Source organism: Globicephala melas, chromosome 3, assembly GCF_963455315.2.
Source record: "Globicephala melas chromosome 3, mGloMel1.2, whole genome shotgun sequence".
Taxonomy (NCBI): Eukaryota; Metazoa; Chordata; class Mammalia; order Artiodactyla; family Delphinidae; genus Globicephala; species Globicephala melas.
This window is the reverse complement of record NC_083316.1, coordinates 31,848,251-31,871,226: the sequence shown is the minus strand read 5'-3', so window position 1 is coordinate 31,871,226 and position 22,976 is coordinate 31,848,251. Positions and strand designations below refer to the sequence as shown.

General features: G+C 44.1%; 1 protein-coding gene across 1 annotated transcript in view; it reads right to left on the bottom strand.

The window, feature by feature from the left end:
- Positions 1-22,976, bottom strand: part of OSMR (oncostatin M receptor) — a 57,581-nt gene continuing 34,605 nt past the window's right edge. The window contains exons 6-18 of the mRNA XM_060295413.2: positions 21,533-21,662; positions 20,833-20,984; positions 18,038-18,180; positions 17,582-17,735; positions 14,716-14,792; positions 13,324-13,546; positions 10,456-10,635; positions 9,307-9,411; positions 7,658-7,834; positions 6,898-7,065; positions 3,537-3,618; positions 2,498-2,570; positions 1-2,170 (exon numbers count right to left, since the gene is read on the bottom strand). Coding sequence (XP_060151396.1) covers positions 1,595-2,170; positions 2,498-2,570; positions 3,537-3,618; positions 6,898-7,065; positions 7,658-7,834; positions 9,307-9,411; positions 10,456-10,635; positions 13,324-13,546; positions 14,716-14,792; positions 17,582-17,735; positions 18,038-18,180; positions 20,833-20,984; positions 21,533-21,662 — 2,240 coding nt within the window. The 3' untranslated portion in view covers positions 1-1,594. The remainder of the gene's footprint in view (positions 2,171-2,497; positions 2,571-3,536; positions 3,619-6,897; positions 7,066-7,657; positions 7,835-9,306; positions 9,412-10,455; positions 10,636-13,323; positions 13,547-14,715; positions 14,793-17,581; positions 17,736-18,037; positions 18,181-20,832; positions 20,985-21,532; positions 21,663-22,976) is intronic.

Sequence of the window (22,976 nt, the reverse complement as noted above, 5' to 3'; positions counted from 1 at the left end):
AGGCTTTGTGGATTATTTTTTTTAAAGAAAATCTTTATGAAATATACTATTTACAAATCAGTCATCACAGTCATTGATGTTTCTATGTACTTTTATAATTGCATCATGACAAACTCAAAGAGGCTAAATGATAACAATACTGGCCCCAGAGTCTTCTCAGAACTCTTAATCAAGATACTTGTTTGTACTATGTTAGGTGTACATAGCCCATTATTCAGCCAAAGGCTTAGTTATATAGAAGGAAAAAGTTGAAAAGCCTGAACAGAAGTCCGGGTTTGTGTATATTTAGGTCAGTTGACAGCCATCTTCCTTTCAGCTGTGGCTCCTTCTCTCTCATTCTTCATAGTGTGGAATGGCACAGCGCAGGGCATTCGGTACCAGAAGCACAGGCAGCGTCATGTCCACCACAACAAAGAAAAAGGAGCCCCTAATTGTGCTTGTTTAGAAGTGTGATAAGTAAACATTAAGGGTTGTCGGGCAGAAAGAAGTGAAAAGAACTCTAGCACGATTGAACACCTACTATGTACCAGGTATGTGCTTTGCATATATTGGTTCAAAGAGACAGAGCTGCTGCTGAGCCACTCCAGGAGTTCCCACTCCATTTAGCCTTTTGCAGTTATATCTGAATGATGTTCAACAATGAGGTTTCACTTTATTATGTTAGCATAACAGGAATATAAGGAGACAGTGAAGGCATTATCTTGACCCAGACAGCCTACTGCAGAGTCCAAAAGATGCTTACTGAAAATAGGTCATTTATATACCAGAGTTCTTGAAAAAACGAGGAACCATAAATGTGAATGGAATTAATGACATTATCCTTTTATCTGTTCTGAGGTAGTCATCAAAAGTTGTGGTAGAAGACATGCCTACTAAGTAGGAGTGCTATAATCTTGACACTGAGGCAGGGGTTCCATGCCAGTCCCACTCTTTAACCGTGGTAAACTAAGCAGGACAATTGTGGGGATCTCATCGATTCATTCGCATGTCTTACCTATTAGATAAGGTCTAATAGGAAGAGTTCATTTTACTACATCAGTGAACTACAAATTATCATCACTTCAAGGCAAGTCTAAAATCTGTTTTGGTATCAAATATCTGCGACTTCATTAAACACACCCAGAATAAATTAACATTGACAATTTATGCTCCAGTAACGAATCTTCTGTAGCCTTTCTTAAAGCCTGAAATCTAGTTCCTTTACTCTTGAGATATTAAATGTGGGGTAAAACTTAATGGAAATACTTTCTTACTAAAAACTGAACTTCAAGGACCTGTCCAGTACTGAGTGGATGGGGTCTATCCCTATGTCAAGTGCCAAGTCTGCTGTTACAAAGGTGAACGTGGAACACGCAGCAGCAAGGTAAGCCTGTTCCCATGATCCTGCCATTTCTACAGTGAGCCTGCTCCAAGGATGAATGTTAAGTTTCATAGCTTCTGACCTTCAAAACCTAGCAAGATTATATAAATCAGACCTGACAATGGTGATGATAGCTCACTGGGATTAAGCCCTGAGGTATCTGGTGATGGAATGGTGCCGGCTATGCTTCTCCTAGGGTCTGTGTAGCGTAAGGATACGAAATGGGTACACTGCTTAGGGGCAGTGTTCCCCTTGACCTAAAAGGGTAGTGGAGGAGAGGCTGCTGTTCTCACTTGGGGGAGCAGAGGCAAGACCCAGGGGTATGGCCATTTGCATTTTATACTCTGAACAGAGTGCTGGCTCTGGTGGATTTGTTGGCAGGCTGTCCTTGTCTCCAGAGGTGGGTGAAGCCAACTGGGACACATAATTCAAATTAGCTTCTCCGGCTGGGATTTCTCCCAGGGAATTCATGTAGTTTTGTCCCAGTGCCTTTAGTAAATTTTCAGGTGAAGTCAGTGGTCCCAGCTGATGTGGTGGGGCTTGAGGGGTTACTGGGAAATGTCCACAAGAAGCAAAGTCAGAAGCTGCCTGATTATAGGTGAAGTTCTCAAAACACATGCAAGGTCCAGGGCCAGAGTAGTTCTTCTCCGTCGGAAGGAGGTAAAGGTAGGCAGGCTTAGTAAATTCAGTTTCTGTGAGTGACTTCCTAGTGCCTAAGAACTGTATCTTACTCCCTTCGGGCTTGTTTATAACTTCAATAGCATCTGGAACACAGTCTTTGACATACATTATTGTTAGATGAGGATTCTCCTGGAACAGAAACAAAAAATGTGCAAAGATAATGTGTGTGTGTGTATCACAGTATATAAAGCATGTGAAACGCACTTAGAGCTTCAATTTTTTTTTGTTGTTTTATCCTGGTCACAAGTTAACTGGAGGTGATGTTGAAAACCAAAAGATATCCCGACAGAAGAAATCAAAGTTGTGTTCAACCCTTTCACGGCTATGGGAGCAGAAGAGGCTTTTGCTTTGTGACATCTTCCTGAGAAGGTCTAGGAGTGTATGATTATTATAGCCCCAGCCCTGGGTTGGTCTTTAACAAGCATATGAGTATCCATACAATTTCCCAGCATTTACCTTGGATTTTATTAATGACAGGACACTGCTCTTGTAAGGGTTTGGACTATCAGGATAACACTTCTCCTTCAGCCTAGAAAAACAGTGAAAATTAGACAATTTTGCAATATAGCAGAATGGTTAAGAGTGAGAACGCTGGAGTCAGATTCCTGGGTTCTAATCCGTGCTTTATCAATCACTCATTAACACTGTAACCTTAAGCAAGCTTTTTAACCCTTCTATGCTTTAATTTCCTTACTGGTTCAATGGAGATCATTACGGTGGTGATGGTAGTGTTGGAAGCATTAAATGAATTGTTATATGTAAAGCACTTAGAACACTTCCAAGTACATGGTAAGTGAAATATAAATATTAGCTATTGCTATGAACAAATTTGGCAACATTTTAAAATAGTTGGTTTCCTTATTATTATTTTTGGCTGCGTTGGGTCTTTGTTGCTGTGCGCTGGCTATCTCTAGTTGAGGTGCGTGGGCTTCTCATTGTAGTGGCATCTCTTGTTGCGGAGCACGGGCTCTAGGTGCACAGGCTTCAGTAGTTGTGGCACGCAGGCTCAGTAGTTGTGGCACGTGGGCCCTAGAGCGCAAGGGCTTCAGTAGTTGCGGCACATGGGCTCTAGAGCACAGGCTCAGTAGTTGCGGCACATGGGCTCTAGGGTGCGCAGGCTTCAGTAGTTGTGGCACGCAGGCTCAGTAGTTGTGGCTCACGGGCTCTAGAGCACAGGCTCAGTAGTTGTGGCGCGTGGGCTTAGTTGCTCCACGGCATGTGGGATCTTCCCGGACCAGGGCTCGAACCCATGTCCCCTGCATTGGCAGGCAGATTCTTAACCACTGTGCCACCAGGGAAGTCTAGTTTCCTTATGTATTGATTTATTGCTTATCTGTTGATAAACAAGATTGTTTAAAACATCATATTTCCACCAAATCCTCCTTTGTTCTTTCCTTTTCAGCACTTTTCCTCATATTATCAGGTGTGACTTCTATCTCCTTTCTAGATTTTTCTTTGACTCCTTCTTGGATAAAAACCTTCCCCGCACACTTACCACTGACTTTTTAAGTAGCAAATTATCATGACGATCAAAACGCAGAAAATCATGGGCAGGATGATGTGTATCAGTGTATGGGCTGGAGAGGAAAAAGAAAGGGATATTTTTAATGACTGCTTTTCCCTCAAAGGAATAAAAATAGTTTTACATGTCTTTTATTCCTCAAAACTCCATTTGTGCAAGGTTCAATATGAGTTCTGTCTGACTGCTGGGGGACAGGGCAGTGAGATCAACCAGCCAACACAGGGAACCATTTGCCCTCAACACTTGTGACTCAAACCCACACCTCTCCTGACAGACTGGATCATTACTCCCCATTCTTTACTCCCTCCCTGTATGGGAATTACACTCCACACACTTGACTTGTGGGCTCAGCCACGTGAGTGAGTTGGTTTGGCCAATGGGAGGTGAGTAGTGGTCATGCTGGTTGGTAGCTGCGTTCGGTGTGCTTGTAGTTGGCTTGCTCTCTTGTGTTCCTGTGACCCACTCTGAGAAGAGTTGGTCTCTCAGAGCCACTGTCCCTTCAGCATAAGCCTCAGGGTGAACCTACATGGAACAAACCTGCCTGAAGCTTGGAGTCCCACCTGGCCCAGCCTACGTCAGCCAAGCCAGGAGCATGAAAAGAGAGATTTATTTTTGTATGCCATTGAGATTTTGAGGTATTTTATTACACGTCAAAACTTGACGAATGCACCCCTTCTAGTTAGGCTCTGAGAAAATTACCTAAGTCATCACCCGGGATAATTATTCTATTTTTATTTCTCAGATATGTCAACCTGTACTTCATTTTCATAAATGCCCATCTTCCTGGTCTCACTGCTTGCAAATCCGCCAAAGAATAGTTCAGCTGGGTTGGTAAACATCCTCTTTTATAAAAGCAAATCGCACGAAGGGGTTTGGAGGCTGACAGTCATTCACATGTACATATATTCCTGTTCAATCCCTTTGGCTCCCTGCCCTCCTCATCCCCCTCCACAGCTGTCCTGCAGGAATGGGGACTGACTTGTGGTGCTAGTGGATAACAACACTGGAGTTTTGTCAGGGAGGGCAGGCCCAACCCAGTGCTCTGAGGAAGCACAGGGCTCTGGAGAAAAGGACATGGGAAGGTAAGAGGGTGGCAGAGAAAGCACCTCGACAACTGGCCTAAAATTATCCCTGACACCAGGTAAGGCGAAAGAAACTCCTCCTGACACCACTAAAGAACACCGTGCTCTTGGACTTCCCTGGTGGCGCGGTGGTTAAGAATCCACCTGCCAGTGCAGGGGACACGGATTCGAGTCTGGGAAGATCCCACATGCCACAGAGCAACTAAGCCCGTGCACCACAGCTACTGAGCCTGCACTCTAGAGCCCTGTGCCACAACTACTGAGCCCACGTGCCACAACTACTGAAGCCTGTGCACCTACAGCCTGTGCTCCACAACGAGAGAAGCTACTGCAATGAGAAGCCCGCACACCGCAGCGAAGAGTAGCCCCTGCTCACCACAACTAGAGAAAGCCTGCATGCAGCAACGAAGACCTAACACAGCCAAAAATAAATAAATAAAAATAAATCAGTACATATATGTTTAAAAAAAAAAAAAGAACACCTTGCTCTCAAGAGCAGTACTTTTGATGACTACAATTGGTTTTAAAATTTGGTTAAATTACGAATTTGTAATGTATCTGAGAAGCAGCCTGGGGAGCTACCCATAGTAGTTTCCAAACTTCAGACAGGCTTTGCTAAACTTTTTGTTGAAGTATAATATGTGCATACAGAAAAGTGCTCCTAAGTGTACAGCTCAATGAGTTTTCACAAACTGAACGTACCCACGTAACCAGTACCCAGATCAAGAAAAAGAACGTTACCAGCTCCCCCGAGAGTCCCCCAGTGTCCCCATCCAGGCATCTTCCCCTCCCACGGTAACCACTAGCCTGCCTTTCAACCACATAAACAGCATTTGCCTCTGTCTATACTCTATGTGTGGAATTGTGCAGCAAGAGCGGGGCCCGGCTTCTGTCACTCACCATTGCATTTGTGAGTCCTCCATACTATTTTTCTAACTGTGGACTGTCATTCTCACTGCTGCAATTATGCAGCAACTTAGTTTACTTTTTCATAATAATCAATATAATCGAGTCACAGCCAAGGCTAAGGAGGTTTCTCATGAGTAAGGGAGATAAATGAAATCTAGAAAATATAATTGAGATAAAGATAATCATATGTATCATATGTGTGTGTGTGTGTGTGTGTCTTACACATACTCATACACACACCTCTACCAGCCAAGTAAATACTGAAGCTGGAAGAAAAACAGCCTGAAAATAAATTTAAAATTAACTCTAGAATGGCAAGCATGCTCAAGTAATGTGAGTTGTTGACTGAAATCTTAACCTGACTACGAGAGTTCTGGCCTTTGGCTTAGAGACCTGGGGCCATGTTTCAGCCCAACCTGCCACTGTGGTCGTGGGCATCCTCATCACCCGTCAGACAGCCAGGTCCAGTGGTTCTACCTGACGAGCCCACCCCATCCCCAGAGCCCCACCTTACGCTACTTGGCAACTCAGGCAGATATTTTAGCCTATTTGTTTTTCATGGAGGCGTATCTTGAGATGTCCTTTCCAGCGTGGACCTCCTATGATTCCTATCTGCTACCTACTTTCCCCGCTTTCCTCCGTCAGTATCTGTTTTCTCCCACCACCTTCCTCTTTGCTGGAGGGCAGGATTTACCAGCAGAATCTTATTTACCAGTAAGCTGCCATTCTTCTCCCTTCCTCTTCTTTCTCCATCTTTCAAGACAAATGCATTTTGAAAGGATGGCTCTCTTTATCTCACCCTTTCCCCATCAAATCTGCAAACACCGGGTTCGTGAACCAACACTGCTTGCCCCACCGTACTTTCTAGTACCCCCAGAGACGCAAGGTCAAGAAGCCAGTAATTTGCCACTGAGAGAAACCAGCCAGAAGTCTGGCTGCAGAGAGCAGTTCTGCTGAGAAGAACATCCCCACCCCTCTTGCAGACAGAACTCACAAGGCTCTTCCCAAGTCAACACTAAAATACGCCATCAGTGATTTTCAAACTATTCTGGGACTGAGTTCCAGAGAAGTGCCTCAGGGGCCAGAGAAAGGCAAGAGGAAGATTCCAGGTTATAGATCAGTTGGATTAGCTTCACTCTTATCTATTTTATGTAGTGGGATTCTGCGTAACATTTCCTTTTTTTTTTTTTTTTGGTGAGTTTCATCTAGAGAAAGAAAGAGACAGACACAGAAAGAGAAGAAAGGTTTAAAAATTCCCAATCTAGACAAAACCCATGCCCATGGTGTGTGTCATCTGTCAGTTTCCCAAGAACTGCTAAGAGTTTTGATTTGGAGAAACTCACAGTATTCATCCGGAGTTGTGACCTTTGTGAAGGCATCCAGGGGACCCTCGCCAACACTTGTGTAAGGAGTGACGAAAAACTCATAGACGGATTCCGGCTGTAGATTTTCCACAACGAATGTCTTTTGTCCCGGGTTGTCAATTGTGTATTTGCAACATACTGAATCCTCTGTGAGGTTAAAAAAAAAAAAAATTTTTTTTTTCAAGAAGAAAAAACTATTAAGAGCATGATAAAGATCTTGTGAGACGGTGGGGCACTAATACTCTTGTTGACTTGGCACTGCCAACGTTTCTAAACCAACCAAAAATGAAATCATAATTTCATCACACTGGGGACACTGGAAAAATATTCGGGAGACGGCAAGCAAAGCAAGCACCCCACTAAACAAGGGATGTTCCTGACCAGGGGAAGCACTCAGACCTGCCAGAGAGAGAGGAAGAGCCTGCCAGTGCTTCTTAGATACACATTTTAATAAACTTTAATGAAGTCAAAGAAGAAATGAGGTTAGCAAGAATGTTTCCTAAGTAGGTTTTCTTAAGGAGCTGAGGGTATTTCAGGTGCTTCTAAAAATACTGGGCCACATTGTTTTTAAGTAAGTTAAAATCCTGGCCCCCATGGTCTTGTCCACCCTACTAATTTGTTTAAGCACGTGAGCACAGAATTCAGCCTGGCCACAGTCAGAGACGGCCGGCAGCCTTTCCAATGATTTCAAATAATGAGACCTTGAAACGGTAAACAGACAAAAAAAAAAAAAAGTCACCTGGAAGAACTGTCTTTTCAAATGCCGGGTGGCACTGCTCCCCCGCCTTGGGTTTCAGGTAGACATGGTATCCTTGTATAAAGCCAGGCTGGGATTCAGTGGAATAATCCTTCCAACTCAGAGTGAAGGAGTGGGAGGTCAACTTACTCATGACCACTTGAGGGTTGTCTGAAGGAGCTAGGAAAGGAAGTTGGGATAATGTAAGATTTACGATTTGGAAAGAGTCTCAGTGCACTGGTGTAAACTGAAAGCAGAACCACGGCCCACTCTGTAGGCGCGTGTGCCAAGTGAAGGAGTCTCATCTTTTTCTCTAGAGGATGTACGCCCTGACTTAGCTCGTGAGAGCTGGGAAGGAGTTGAGCAATCATCTTGTTCAAGCCTTACATCTCTCAGGTGTAGAAATGGATGCCCAGAGAGACTCAGTAACTTGGCAAGGTCACACAGCAAAAAAGAAAGGCTTTCTTAGACTTCATTCTGAGTCTGAATTCTCAACAGTGTTTGGGAGGATGAACTGAAGTAGGGAGGAAGGGAGGAGGAGGAAGGGTTATGTTTGAAGAGGTATGGGCAACTTTGAAGAACTCTAGTTCCCAAGTGGTAGCAGTGCACAATTGTCCAGGTGTCACAGGGAGAATCGGAAAGCGTTTATTCTGAGGCTTCCCTGAGAGCCTGTTTCAGCACATACGCTGGTGCACACCTGGCCTATGTCCGCCAAAACACACAACACACCCTTCCTGCCTGTCTGGGGCAGCTCCCACCCAACGGAGAACCCCAAGAGCTGGTCTGATTGCTGAGAGGCAGTCAAGGACACAGCTGCCCAGCTTCCAGCGGGTGTGAGACCCTGGATGCCGAGAAGGTGAATTAGCAACCACATGGGAGGATCAAAACTCCCCCACACTGCTGCTGGGATCATGGTACAATTTCTGGGGGGGCAGCGATTTCACAACATCTACCAAAAGTCTTAAAAATTATAAAATTGTATTTAAGAAGTTCAAACCTTTTGGCTCGAGTATTCTACTTCCGGGGCGTTGTTGAAAAACCATTATCAGAGCGATGGACAAAGATTCAGCTAAAATGATGGTGAGTCAGATAGGGCATAAGAGATTTGGCCAAGAAAGAAGAGAGAGATTGAGTATTTGAGACTGCAACGTAACTGAAGGTGAATTTTATAGTTTTTAATAGAGAAGTATTTTTGTAATCATCCTAAAAGTCCAACGACAGGTGATTTGACATATGCAAACCATGAGGCACTTTGCAGTGCTAAAAAATGACAGTTAAAGATTACTTAGTGACATGAGTCAAAAAGCACTTTACAAAACGGCATAGAGTAGTAATAAAAAAAGATCCCATTTTTATTTAAAAGTGTATATCTGTACTGAGAAAGGATACACATAAAATATTAACTCTGGGTATTTGCCCTTGGGTGGTAAAATTAGCAATCATTTTGTCTTCTTTTGCATAACATCTTATAAATTGTCTTTAATGAAAATGTTTTCTATTTGTATGATTAAAAAATAACTTTTTAAAAAACCCCATTGCCAGAATAAACGGGACACTGAAAATTAGGAAAGGTGCTGTAATCTTCCTAAACCCAAAGTGAAGAGTTTCTGGATTGTTCTGAACAATGGACACATTAAATGCTTTAAACTTACCCAGTTCCTCCAAGTATCCTGCTTTTTTCTCTAATAAATGAGCCATCCTTTTGGTAGAAATTCCATAAATTCTGAAGTTGTATCGAACCCCTGGTCTAAAAGCACCTAGAGAAGAAAAGTCAACAGATTTTCAATAACACAGGATGCCATTCTCTTTACTTCTGAAAAGAAGAAGAATGAAAAATGAATTTGTGTCCCCTTAAGAATTTCCTCCTCGGGGTTTCTGCCCTTCATCGCCACCATCTTCCCTCCTTCCCCTGAATCCTCCAGCATTTCCGACGAAGTCTGGGCGACTGTCCTCTACATCATCCTCTTGATAAAGAGTTCGCAAACATGCCCTTATCCACGTGCATGCAACTGGGCGCAGAATTCAACCAGACACAGAAAACCATGTAAAACTCTCCTTTGACTCCAAATCCCCTGCCAGCGACTGGCCTTCTCTCTGCCCATGAAGGGCAAGCATCTGGAAGATTTGCTTCCAGTACCTCACTTTCCCCTCACACCATGCCACTGACACTGCTCAAGCCAAGGGAAGACTCCCCTCCTCACTCCCCACCAGCCACTGAATGCCCTCCTGGAGTCTCATCAGTCACCCTCTGGACCCGGACAATTCCCACATCTTTATCTTGAGCCCAGCAGATGGCGCCACCAACACCCCCCCACCCCCACCCCTAATCAAGCCACAAACCTAGGCTCCTTGAACTGCTACACTAGTAATCTCGAAATGACAAATCCAGTGTGGGAGGAAAGAGACCAAGTTCTAGATGTTCCATTGAAACTGACGTTGATAATCGACTCCCATCAGCTCTACTCCTGTTTCCCAAATCCACACACTTCATTGCTTTTGTAAAAGCTCTCAGGACAACTGTTATAATGTCCCTCTGCCATTCATTTGAGACTGCTGACTCACTGCTGAACAAATTCATGAAACTCATGAACACCTATTCCAGCCTTTGGTCCAGGTAGTCTCTGTAAAAGTAGATACAAAGGTAAAACCTTAGACCACATCACTGCAAAATTTGAACTCCAAGACCCACGCTGGATTTGTAGTTATCAGTTGAGCACAAAGTATCTGAGATGATCCAGAAACCTGTTGAAGTTGCCGCCAGGTGAATGGAGCAGCATGGTAATACAGAAGGTTCTTCTTACCCGAGCTAATGACTGTGCTTGTGGTATTGGGGCCTAGGTTTTTCCACTGGAGAACACAGGGCAGGTCCTGGGGACCATCACACCACTCCACAACATAGCCTGTGGCATCTCCGGATTGGGGTTTCCAAGACACAGAAAATCCATCCTCTGTGCCGTTAACTCTTCCTATTTCAACCTCTTCTGTACATACAAAGAGGGCAATGCTTCAGATTTAATTAATCATACATTTTGCAAAAATATCTAAAGAAGAAAATAAACTTGAACGTGCAGTGTATCTAGCAGGTAAAAGCCCTACCTCTGCAATTGCTACGGGGCTTGGGTTAGGGCAGGAGGGATCTTTTCCTGCCTCTCACTCCAAACAAATATTCACACCTGCCCTTCAGATGCCCCCTGTCCTGATCTTCTGAGACCCAAAGGGACGTCAGCCCCTAAAACAGGGATCAGCAAACCACCGCCAGCAGGACAAATCCAGCCCTGGAAGCTTGTTTTTATATGACCCTTAAGCTAAGACTGGTTTTAAGATTTTTAAAGAGTTTTTAAAAACAAACAAAGAATACAGAATATAGATTGGAGACTGTCTGGCCTATAATGCCTAAAATATTTACTCTCTGCCCCTTTACCGAAAAAGTTGTTGACCCTTGACCTAGAACTGTGTCTGGTACTTGATCTGCTTTCAAAAATCATCTGTTGAATGAATGAATAATTTGGCTTAATTGTCCCACATAATGCTGGCTGCTCCTGAACTAACTACTGTCTCCCAGATTTTAGGGGCAGAAACTGAGGTGAGTGTGGAGAAAAAAGGAAAGAACAATTCAGGTATGTACTAAGCCAGATTATGAACGGATGTGCACGCTACTTATGACCTAGGATACCACCTCAACGTATTTTATGCACCAGGGTAGTTTTCCTAAGGTCTGACAATTGGAAAAAAGGTGATATGGTCTCAATGGACTACAGTTCTACTGATTTCAAGCAGGTCAGCCTAGATATTGAGGGATGAGAATTTCTCCTATTTCCGAGGCTGACTCCACTGTTCAGTGGTCCCTGGTGGTCACTCTAGTGAAAGCAGACTCTGATCAAGGGATGGACCTGCAAACAGCTGTTCAGAGAGGCAGGCAGTGTGGCGCAAATGTTACATGGGACAGACTTAACACTCAGAATGTACTTGTTGCTTCTCTGCAATTCATATTTAACTGGGCATCTTTAATTTATCTGGCAATTCTAATTAGAGCTGAACATTGATGTGAAAGCAGGATGCTATTACATTTTCTAGGGCACCAAATTATCACCCAGCTGGGAACACCGAAAGGACTTTGCAGCCCCAGGCATGAGGCGAGAGGTTCCCCAAGAAGGCCTGTGCCTATCCTACCCACATGGCTTCTCTGTCTTCCTTCATCAGAGAGACAAATCTCTTTCATATTAAAACTGACATTTTCTACTTCACTTATTCACACTGACTAAAATTTCACCCCAAGCTTAGAAGCATGACTCTTACTAAGCTGCTTCTTTAAAATTGCAAATATGTTTTGAGGAGTGGAGGTAGAGGAAAAGAGAAAGGGAATCTATCTATTTTCTTTTTCTTCAGTCATTCACACTCTAGTGTGAATTGGCTAAACCTCCTTGGTCTGTCTCAGAGCACATCAGTGCCTTTATCCACTCTGGAGACTTAAGAATGTGGACCACACCAGGAAAGCTGGATAGGGCTTCACAAGGTGAAGGAATGGGTTCTAAAGGCAGGGCATGGGGAAGGAAGGTATGATAGGAACCCACAGATAGGGATGACCCCAAACAGATAATAGTGTTTAGCAGAGTTGTTTGAGCTGAGCCTCATTGGAGGCAGTGTTTTTTTAATCTGTCAGCTCCCCCAGGGTGAATGAAATGCCCACCTTTCCCGTTCGGCCCTAATAAAGACAGAATAACTTCCTTCTCTAATACAGTTCTTGACAAGCAAAGATTAGGTTAAGTGACTCCTTAGTTTTTCTCCTGTGGCACAATCCCAATTTCTTTCTCTTACTTGACACACAGGATAGTTCTTAAACAAAGTAAATAAAACAAAATAATAACACCCTCTAACCTAGCCCACTTAACCTAAATTTAAGCCTAATTTGAATGATAGGTATAAAGCAATGTGACATAACCCTACAAGCAGGGTCTGAAAATTTTTATAGCAGTAACTGAAGGGTGACATTATTGCAAGGTTCATGAATGACCTTAGGATGTCTGTTGGGTCATGTCCAAGTGTGCAGTGTCTCAGAGTGTGTACTGCTGGGGGTGGGGTTAGTGCAGCCAACCTCTTTTCACAGCTGTCCCAAGAAGGAAATTTACACCATTATTAATTGTACACGTAAGGTCATTTCCACCTTGTTTGGTCTCTCACAGGCTAAGGGTTTAGCCAGTTATCACCATTTTATTCCACAGCTTTGGCAAAGCCCTTCTCGAAAGATGATGCTAGCTCTCCTCATGATGTCCAGAAATGTTCCTGGGCTCTTTATAGGTGGCCAAGACTGACAAAATATTCTGCCATATAATAAATGCACCTCGTGTTTCATAAGCCACAAAGCACTTTCATACCATCTCTAACTCTCAGCTGGGACTGTTTGTCGGTGTTGCATTTATTTGAATAAATTTGAGACAATTTCCCAAGTTGGTGGAAGAATCCCTGAGATATGGCTGAAATCTTCTTCCCACACGAAGGAGGACTGCGCCAGAAACCCGCTGAAACGCCTGAACCCAAAGAAAATGACGGACAGTGTTTGGCAGCTAGATCTTTTGTCTCCCCAAATTACTGTCTTTCTGATTTATCCACCTCTGCCTAATAACACCATCAACACTTTTCTAGAGAAGAAAAACAAAACCAGAAACACTCACCGTTTCCAGGGTCTCCAGAAACGACAATTACGGAAGCAGGAGAAGGGCCCACACTGTTGTGAGCTGTGACATGGATTTGGTAAGAACACTGATCGAGGGTTAGTTCTGTGCTGCTGGCGGGAGCAGGGATGGAGAGGACCTCGAACCTGGATGGCTTGTCTAGGTTTTCTACAATTACATTATAGAACAGGATCTTCCCATTGGCATGCACTTTTGAGAGTGGCTGAAAAAAATATTAAACAATCATTTCAAAATGGGCTTTCCTCTGAAAAGAGTTTCTGTCCCTTGATTGAGCGCGCACACACACACACACACACACACACACACACACACACACACACACACACACACACACACACACACACACACACACACACACACACACACACACACACACACACACACACACACACACACACACACCGGGCTAATTAAAACAGCTTAAGAGAGAAAATAACCTTCTAAACCAAGCTTGAAATCAGACATTCTATTCTAACTAAAATTGAGCAGAGAATAGGATCATTTGGGGGAGATCTCAGAGTATACTGTGTCCAGAGAGGAGTGACCAAGTCAGGAATAGAGAGAAAGGGGGACTCTTTAGCCTGGATTAAAACTCAGTGAGTATGGAGTGGGAAAGACAGGAGTGGACCCAGACGGGAGGGGCCTGAACCTCCGGCCTACCTTCCTGAGGACAGACAGTGCCCCTGGTGTGTGCACCCCCAGACCTGAGATTGGGCTGGGGCAACTGTTAGCTTGGGGTGTGGACAAAACCTGGACGTACAGACTGGCACGTGCACATGTGTGTGCATGGGGGTCCTCCCTCGTGGGGAGGACCGGAGTGGAGATGGGAAAAAGAGTGGGGTGGCCTGCGGCCAAGGACCAGCTCCCTCAGCATGGCCATGACTTAGCATCAAACACTGAGGAATCCGAGAGTTCTTAACGCAAACCAGGCCTTCCACGTTGTCGTGAAGGCATGTCAGTTAAGACAGAAAGACAAGATTAATTTTATATTGCAGTTTTTTAGCTTGACTTAAAACTTTAAATATAAATACTCTGAATAGTTAAATATTTATAACTTTTAATTATGGTATATATTTCTCCACTTATACTCATGGACTGGGCCCTGCAGATGTTAGGGGCAGGCCTGAGGAGAAGTTAGGAGATGCAGTTCTAACAAGCAGAACTGGCCACCTGTGCAAGAGGCTGCTGAGGAAGGAGTTACTGGTCCAGCGCTGGGGAAATGGATGTGGAGCTGGGATTCCTCCACTGGGTAACAAATTCTACTGGATTCATGTTAACAGCCCTCCCCATCAGAAGACTGCACCAATGTCTAGTTTCAGTGAAAGATAACTGCCAAGCAAAAATCTGTCTCTTTGAACGTCGGCATCTCACCTTCCAGAATAAACTCACAGTAGGATGTCCCGACACCATCTTCAAGTTTCTCCAGATATCGGGAGCCTCTGAGGGAGCTGAAATTAACCAAAGAAAAGCTCTAGGGTCACAATATGCACATACAATAATACATTCAACCCTTCTCTAGTTTCGTCAACAAAAGTGACCACGGCCTGTCCTGCCTGAGCCTGCTTCTTGCTTTTTCACTCTCTGTGACTTCTACCCACTTGGCCGCGGCCATACTGGTCTCGCCTCACTAGGGGCCCAGAGTAGGTGCTTTACAAAAGGGCTGCTACATCTGAATGGGACATCACATGGGGCCTTTGTGAACTCAAGCCTCAGAGCTTCTGGAAGCCACCAGGGAATTCTGGAATCCTTTGTCAGTCCAATTCTAGGAGGTTAGTCAGGTAAATTTCCCATATGTGGAATTTCTAGGAGCAGCAGACTGTTGCTATTTCCTTGCCCCACTTGTGAAGGTTGCAATGGACACACTCAAGTGGAGAGCCCCAGGGGAAGGCTGCACTCTTCCCCGAGTTCCTAACTGCACACGGGCTGGCCTGTCGCTGCAGTCAGAGCCTGAGACCCCTTCCTTGCCACCCTCCTCCCCATGCACGCCCACCCCCCCCAAGTTCCTGGCCTGGGCCAGCTGCCTGCATGTGGACCCTCAGGGCACTGGCTGCACGCCTCTCCCCAGCATATGCCTCTCCCCAGTCTGTTCTAGAAGAGCTTGCTTCCTTGTCTTTCTTGCCAGTAAACGGTAGGACCAGTGATTTATGATTTGCTTCGACACATCTCTGTGCAAGAAGCATTGTTTTGCAACATAACACATACAAATTTAGTTCTCTGTTTCATAAAAATATAGTTTACAGTCCCCAATAATTGAAATTTAAGAAAGTCCTTTTTTTCCCCCTTAGTTACTGACACTTTCTACTCAACATAAAGGTGACCATATATTTTTAAAATCTATTAGAGGCAGATTTCAGTTTTCTCAACAAGCCGTCGGAGAAGCCAATATTAAATCAAAAACATATTGAAATACTCAGTGAGAGACCCCCAAGCTCAATGCAGAATCTTCAGCTGGTTTGTACAGGACTACTTGCAAGAAAAGAGAATTGCAGCACAGTTGACGGTGCTCCATCTTTATGTCAATATAATTTCTCCCATGGTGTCATTTAGCTCTGCTCACCATGATTCTGCTTAAGTAGGATTATAATACACATAAACATTGACTTTGCCAGCATTAAGCAAAGTGTTATTCAAGGTGAAAAAAAAATCTGTGGATTCACCATCAGTAGATTCATCTCATTTTCTCGTCATCATCGAAAGCAAAGTTAAGTATTTTGCAGGTTTATGATACTATAATCTAAAAGAAACTGTTTACTAAAAATGCCATCTTTCTGTTATTTTTCATTGCACTAAATTTTAGGTATAATGTTGGAATAAATTTGCAAAAAAATCCCAAAGCAATGCAGTATTAATAAAGTAAAAATTCTTTAATGAAACACAACTGAGGAATAAACCAAATTACCATCAGAAACAGGGCTCTGGAGGGGACTACCCCCCAAGAAAAATGACTGGAGTCTTGAAGGGGAGTGGTGGGGGGCTGACAAGGGGAGGAAGCCTGCTGAGCACCTCTGGTGACCAGCCCTGGGTGTGGGTTTTCAGGCACTGCCCTCGCCAGCCCGCCAATCAGAGTCACTGCTTTAAAACGTTCCCCCCAGGCTGAAACAGAAAGAACTCACCAGCTTACAAACACAAATAATAAGATGGGATCAAATAAATAGATATAATCCTTCCTTAGGCAGCAAAATAGCCAGGACTTGAATCACAAAGATCTCCAGGCTGTAATGACACCCCCGAGAGACAGACCATGCAGATGCCAGTCTGGGTCAGATCAGGGGGGAGCTCTGGAGTCAGCCAGCCTGGGCCTGAGCTACAGTCACAGCTCAGTCCCTTGCTAGCGGGGCCAGTTAAACTCCTCACCCTCCCTGGGCCTCCGCGGCCTCATCTATCAAGTGAGGATAATAACAGGACCTACTGCATGGTGGGAGGATTTGAGGGGAAAACATTGCAAGCACTCGGAGCTGTGTCTGGCACATACTAAACACGTAGAGAAGCGGTAACTGCCCTGGTTACTGTTGTCACGTCTCTGCCCTTCATTAACTCTGCAAACCAGGCATGTCTCCCCAGTTTAGGGGCCCAAGTTGTTTCATGTGTAAAGTGGGCAACAGTAAGACTTTATCATCTGGGATTGGAAGGAGGTGAAAGCAACGCTGGGCCATCTCATCTCCTGAGGTTTATGAGGTCTAAGACATAGTTATTTGGGGCAAAAAGTCTCTGTTCAGTCATTATTGAGGAAACGACCCCTGAGAGCATGATGAGAAGGCTCCCAGTTTGTTGTCAAGGGAACCAAAAACTTAACAATGATGATTCAGTTTCCAAATACCATTACATTTCCAAACACAGCCCGAGGCTGTTTAGCATGAGATCAGTGCTTTCCTCAGCACAGACGCTACTGTTTGTCCCCAGTCCTGAATTAAAAGTTTATACTAATTTACACAGCCCCAGATCCAAGGGGAATCCAGCAATACCTTTAGCTTAGAAACCACTTTGGCAAATTGAAGATCAGAGAGAAAATGTTCAGTAGAAATAACTCAGATGGCAAATGTCTGAGGTAGATATCTTCCCACTCACATTTCATTAGGCATTTAATTTAGGGTTTTTTTGTTGTTGTTTTTTAAAGATGGTACCAAGCCTCTGTTATACTTTCCCCTGAGTTTTTGGCACAAACAAAAGTTCTCAGAGAAGCCCACCCGTCTCCTGTCAGTCAGTTTAGACCCTTGGGATGTCAGGGAGCGGAACGTACCAGCTTCAGCTGTGTTGAATTTTTGACTGATCAATTCACTCCATTTCCAGAAGTGGTTGGTATAAGCACAGCGTACTCGGGCCACGTATTCTGTGTCAGGCTCCAGTTCACTTAAGAGGTACTCACCATTCACCTTGATGGAAACATTGCTTTGCTTAATTAAAAAAAAAAAAAAAAAGGTGGGGGGGAGAAGAAGACAGAAGTATTGGTGAGCATACTTCATTGCAAAGCCAAATCACACACAGAGTAAGACCTGATTTGGAGTAAGACTAGTTCTTCTTTGAGAAAAAAAAATCTCTAAACTCTAAAAGTTTATGATTAATTTCCTGGACCTTTTAAACAGATGACCCATATCATTTGAACACACATAGGAATAAGAGTTTAAAGAGGTTTCACTCACCAGTCTCTCTATTTAGACACAAAGAAATTCTTGAAAATAGAAAGTTAAACACTTACTTGTATCACTTTTCCTTCAGCAAGGAGTTCAAGCTGACACAAAAGTGTGGAATTGTTTCCAATGGAGTGTACCTTCCAGGTCATGGTGGCATTTGTGGCACCAACATTTTTAGGTAATAAGTTATAGGGAGTCATTGGATGAACTGCAAAAAAAAAAAAAAAATGAAAAAATGAAAACAATTCAAGCACAGATCCAAAAGGACTGGTAAATAGGCAGTTCATTTTTTTTTTTTGGCAGTTCATTTTTATATTGATTTGTTCAATAAGCATTTTTATTTATCTCTGAGAAAATGGCAAACAAAACCAGACTTGCAGCCAAGATGGAGTAGCCAAGTGTAGCCTTTTCTCTCACTGATTATATTAGAAACTCGGAACAAATACAAGAAGAAACGGACGACTCTTAAAATTAAACAAAAGCAGGCAAGAATGTAGAGGGGAGTCAAAACTTGAAGTGGCCCATCAAAGAGAATATAACAGAACCCCGAGTCTAGCCAACGTAACATTAACAGTTTCAAGGATACAATCCAAAATGATCAGACATACAAAACAAAACCAAAAAAGAGAAAATGTCACCAATTTTCGAGGAAAAAGACAATCAGCAGATGTCAACTTTGAGATGACCCACGCCTCAAGATGACTCCCTTAGAATGCTAAAATTAGATAAAGAGTGTAAAACAGATCCATGAGGTATAAGCAAATGCATCCAGGGACTTCCCTGGTGGCGCAGCGGTTAAGAATCCGCCTGCCAATGCAGGGGACAGGGGTTCGAGCTCTGGTTCAGGAAGATCCCACATGCCGTGGGGCAGCTAACTAAGCCTGTACCCCACAACTACTGAGCCTGCGCTCTAGAGCCCACAAGCCACAACTACTGAAGCCCATGTGCCACAACTACTGAAGCCTGTGCGCCTACAGCCTGTGCTCCGCAACAAGAGAAGCCACCGCAATGAGAAGCCCGCGCACCGCAACGAAGAGGAGCCCCAGCTCGCCACAACTAGAGAAAAGCCCACGCACGGCAACGAAAACCCAATGCAGCCAAAAATAAATGAATAAATAAATTTATTAAAAAACCAAAAAGTAACTGCATCTGAAATGAATAAAAGGAAAACACTTCTCAGCAGAGAAATAGAAACTATTTTTTTTTAAAAAAGAATTAAGTGGAAATTTTAGAACCGAAAAATAGAATATCTGAAATAAAAAAACCTTCCACCTTACGCACTTCCACAGTTGCTATGTGACCTGGCCACTGCCTACCACTCCAATCTCCTTTCTCTCACGGGAAAGACACAAGGATATTCGGGCCTCTCACTGTTGTGGCCTCTCCCGCTGCGGAGCACAGGCTCCGGACGCGCAGGCTCAGTGGCCATGGCTCATGGGCCCAGCCGCTCCGCGGCATGTGGGATCTTCCCGGACCGGGGCACGAACCCGTGTCCCCTGCATCAGCAGGTGGACTCTCAACCATTGCACCACCAGGGAAGCCCTCAAATCCTGTTCTTTTGCTCCAAATGTTATAGATGTTTTCTGCCTCCTCATCCTTCAGTGCCCTCATCCCAACTGAAGCAGCACCCCAGCATTCTCTACCCGTCACCTGAATTTTATCTTCTTTCCAAGACTTAGCGATGCTTGAAATTATGTTATTAACTTGTTTACATGTTTACTGTGTGTCTCCATGCCCCACTCTCAACCCTCTCTCCAAACACACACTAGCATGTACACACATTAGGGGCAGTTACTCAACTCTGTTCACTGCTGGGTGCCCAGTGCCTGCTACATTGGTGGCACCCTGTAATTAGGTGACTGAAGTGATCATTAAGTTGAAATCTAAATGAGGTGTAGAATTAAGAAGGCAAAGGAGAAGTACAAGAATTCCAGAAAAAATGAACAACGAGTTTAAAGATGCTGCATTTCATAAGAGAGGCAGGGGTGTGGTCAAAACATAGAAAGAGATATTCAACTTCAGGGTTGTGCAGGTCCAAACCATTGCAAAATACCACTTAACATCCATTCAACTGACAAAAATGCAAAGGGTGACAAAACCGACTTGGAGAGAATATACTGGTACAACCACTTTGGAAGCGAATTTGGCATTATCTTGTAAGTTGAAGAACATTCACATTTTCTGAGTCCTCACCAATTCCATTCTTAGGTATATAGGTATATACGCAAGAAAAACAGCTACAACTCTAGGTGTGTACTGGATATATATATCAAAATGCTGTATCCAAGAGCATAAACCTTAAGACAATCTGAAAATCCACCAAAAGAGATGCATGAATAAAACACTGTATATTTATGCAATGAAATACTCTCCAGCAGTGAAAATGGACTACAACAACACTCAACAATATGGGTAAATATTAGCAATTTAATATTGTATAAAAGCAATTACTAGCTTGATGTCTCCTATACATTAAAACAAAATAAAAACAGTATTTTGGGGGTTTCATAAGACAATGAGAATACATACACATGCACACACATGACTTAAATCTGTTATCTTAGTGGAAGTAGCAGGGTGAGGGGGCTGTGGGATGGGAGATGAAGTAAGTTATTGTCAGATTTCTATTTTGAACTTGAGGTAAGCTCGTTGGTGTTTATTACGTTATCAAAATAAACAAATAATGGGGACCACAAGTCATGCACGCACCCAAGTTTATAACTTGGCACAAACAAGTGATAAACTAAAACCTTCACTTGGGATGTGAATTAGGTGAAAATCTACGGCACATTTACCTGATCACACAGTGTGTCAAACATAGATACGCTCGTGGCCACAGTGGGCTACACTCAAGTCTCACCTCGTTGGGTCAGGTTAAAAAGAATACTGACACTTCTTTTTCTGAAGTAGTTTTCAGCCAGGAGTGTGAAGTTATAAGTTTCTTGTGAGTCCTGAGCGACTTGCCAATCACACCAGTTTCTGTGTTTACAAAGCGTCTTTTTTCCGGAAAATCTTAAAGAAAAAAAAGAAACAACACCACACAACAATTTCAGGGTTTACATTTTTGTCAATGCAGACATGTATCCCTGAATCCACTGAGTATCCCTGAGACACACTCAGTGGCTTTCAAACTATGTTCCACACAACAGCATCGATCCATCACCAACAAATACCAATGACGAAAATATTGTTTCAAAAAATTTGACCTGTGCGGTTAAATGTGTAATGATGAATTGCTGACTTCTCCTCTTGGGTGGTGAAAACTTTCCTTAGTTTACTTTGGATACTCTTAAAAAGGTAGAAATTAGGTAGACCTAGATTACCACATGGAACGATTTTCATATCAAGATTCACCATTAACAGCCTTTCTTATCATTTTTATGCTACATTGTCCTTTAACAAAACTCAGGTAGAAAGTATTGTATACCTGAGACCACTTAAAGATTTCTTCCTGACCCTGGCAGGTGGTTTGAAAATATTTGTTCAACTTTTCTGTAACACTGTCACAAGTACCTTAAACAAGGAAGAATCCATCACTAATGTAACCAAAGCTCACTTACGATTCAAATAAAGTATAGCTTTGGGAAGGCTGTTTACTCAAGCCAGTGTCGCTCCCGGGATCCCAAGTACAGGTCAAAGTCTTGAGGTCCTGGGTTTCACAAGAAAAGTCCTTGGGCTCTTCAAGCACTTCTGTCCGTACAAGGAAAAAACAGATGAAAGACCTAGCTGAAGCTCTTTATCGAAAGACAAGTGAAATGGAAAGTTCTCTTCGGGGTCTGAGGCCACAGAGTTGCTCTGAACAATGAAAAGATTACTTCAATGGGGGCCAACGCATCAGCAGCTCCAGAAAGGCACACTGCGGGTACCTCATCTTGGTCCCTACTCTTTCCTTCCCTGGTGCTTTGCTGGGGTATCACCGAGGATGGCAGATGTGTACTGCATGTGGTCTGCACTCTGTCTGCCTGATGGAAGTTGTAGCCCCAGTGCCTGCTAGCAGCATTCAACAGTACCGCTACATGCAGACAGAGTGAACAGAACAATGAATGAATGGGGTCAGCGTTGCTTGGTGTTTCATTGTAGATGCCCTGGCTTACTGGGAACCTGGGCTGTGCTTGGGATGCCGGGAAGCCAGATCTGGGGACCCCGCTAAACTCAGCAGCTGGAGGCTGAGAGTTCCAAGAAATGTACGGGCAGCACCGCCAAGTCCCCGAGGCACTGCAGTTCTCGGAGGCCACGCCAAGAGGCACAGGTGACCAAGCGTCTGGGAGATCAGAAACAGCCTTTGGCAGGGGAAGCAGGGAGGGAGGAGTTGCAGATACCGCCCCACTGTGCAGGGGAAGGGAGGCCACTGGGTGAGCACACTGGGACCTACAGGGAAAGTGAAACGCTGCCTTCTCTCCCCTCGCCATCACCCATGGAGGTACCTGACACCTCTGCACCCAGTTAAGAACAGCAGCGGCCTCATCTGCAGAAGTCCTACTGCGTGCAGCCACCATACCGGGGCGGGGCCCTGGCCGTATGCAGTAACCCTCACAACAGCAATTACTGGGCCCATTCACAAAGGAGAACACTGAGCTGAAGAGGCTGGGAAACTTGGCCGAGAAGGCACTCCCAGCCGTGGCAAGAAGAGCCAAACCTGGGTCTTCCGGCCACCACCTCGGCTGCCTCTCTAGGGCCATCCAGCCTGCAGCCCCTCTCCTCCCTCTCCCAGCCTGCAGCCATTCCAGCATGGCTAACGCAAAGCAGGACATCGTCCCAGTGGTCCAGGTCATGACCTGAACTTTCTCCCGAACGCTCTTGCTTCCTAGGAATAAAACTGTCAGTAAACTCAAGAAAACAACAGGAAATCCGACAAGGATTGCTTCAGACTGTCTTTGCCAGAGTCTCTCCTAGAAGACTTGGGAAACCAAAGAAAATTGAGGCCACGAGTGGAAACGTTTCCTTGTCTTCTGGGAAAGGAAATTTGATCTATTCCACAGGAAATGGGAGGGGGGCACAGAGATG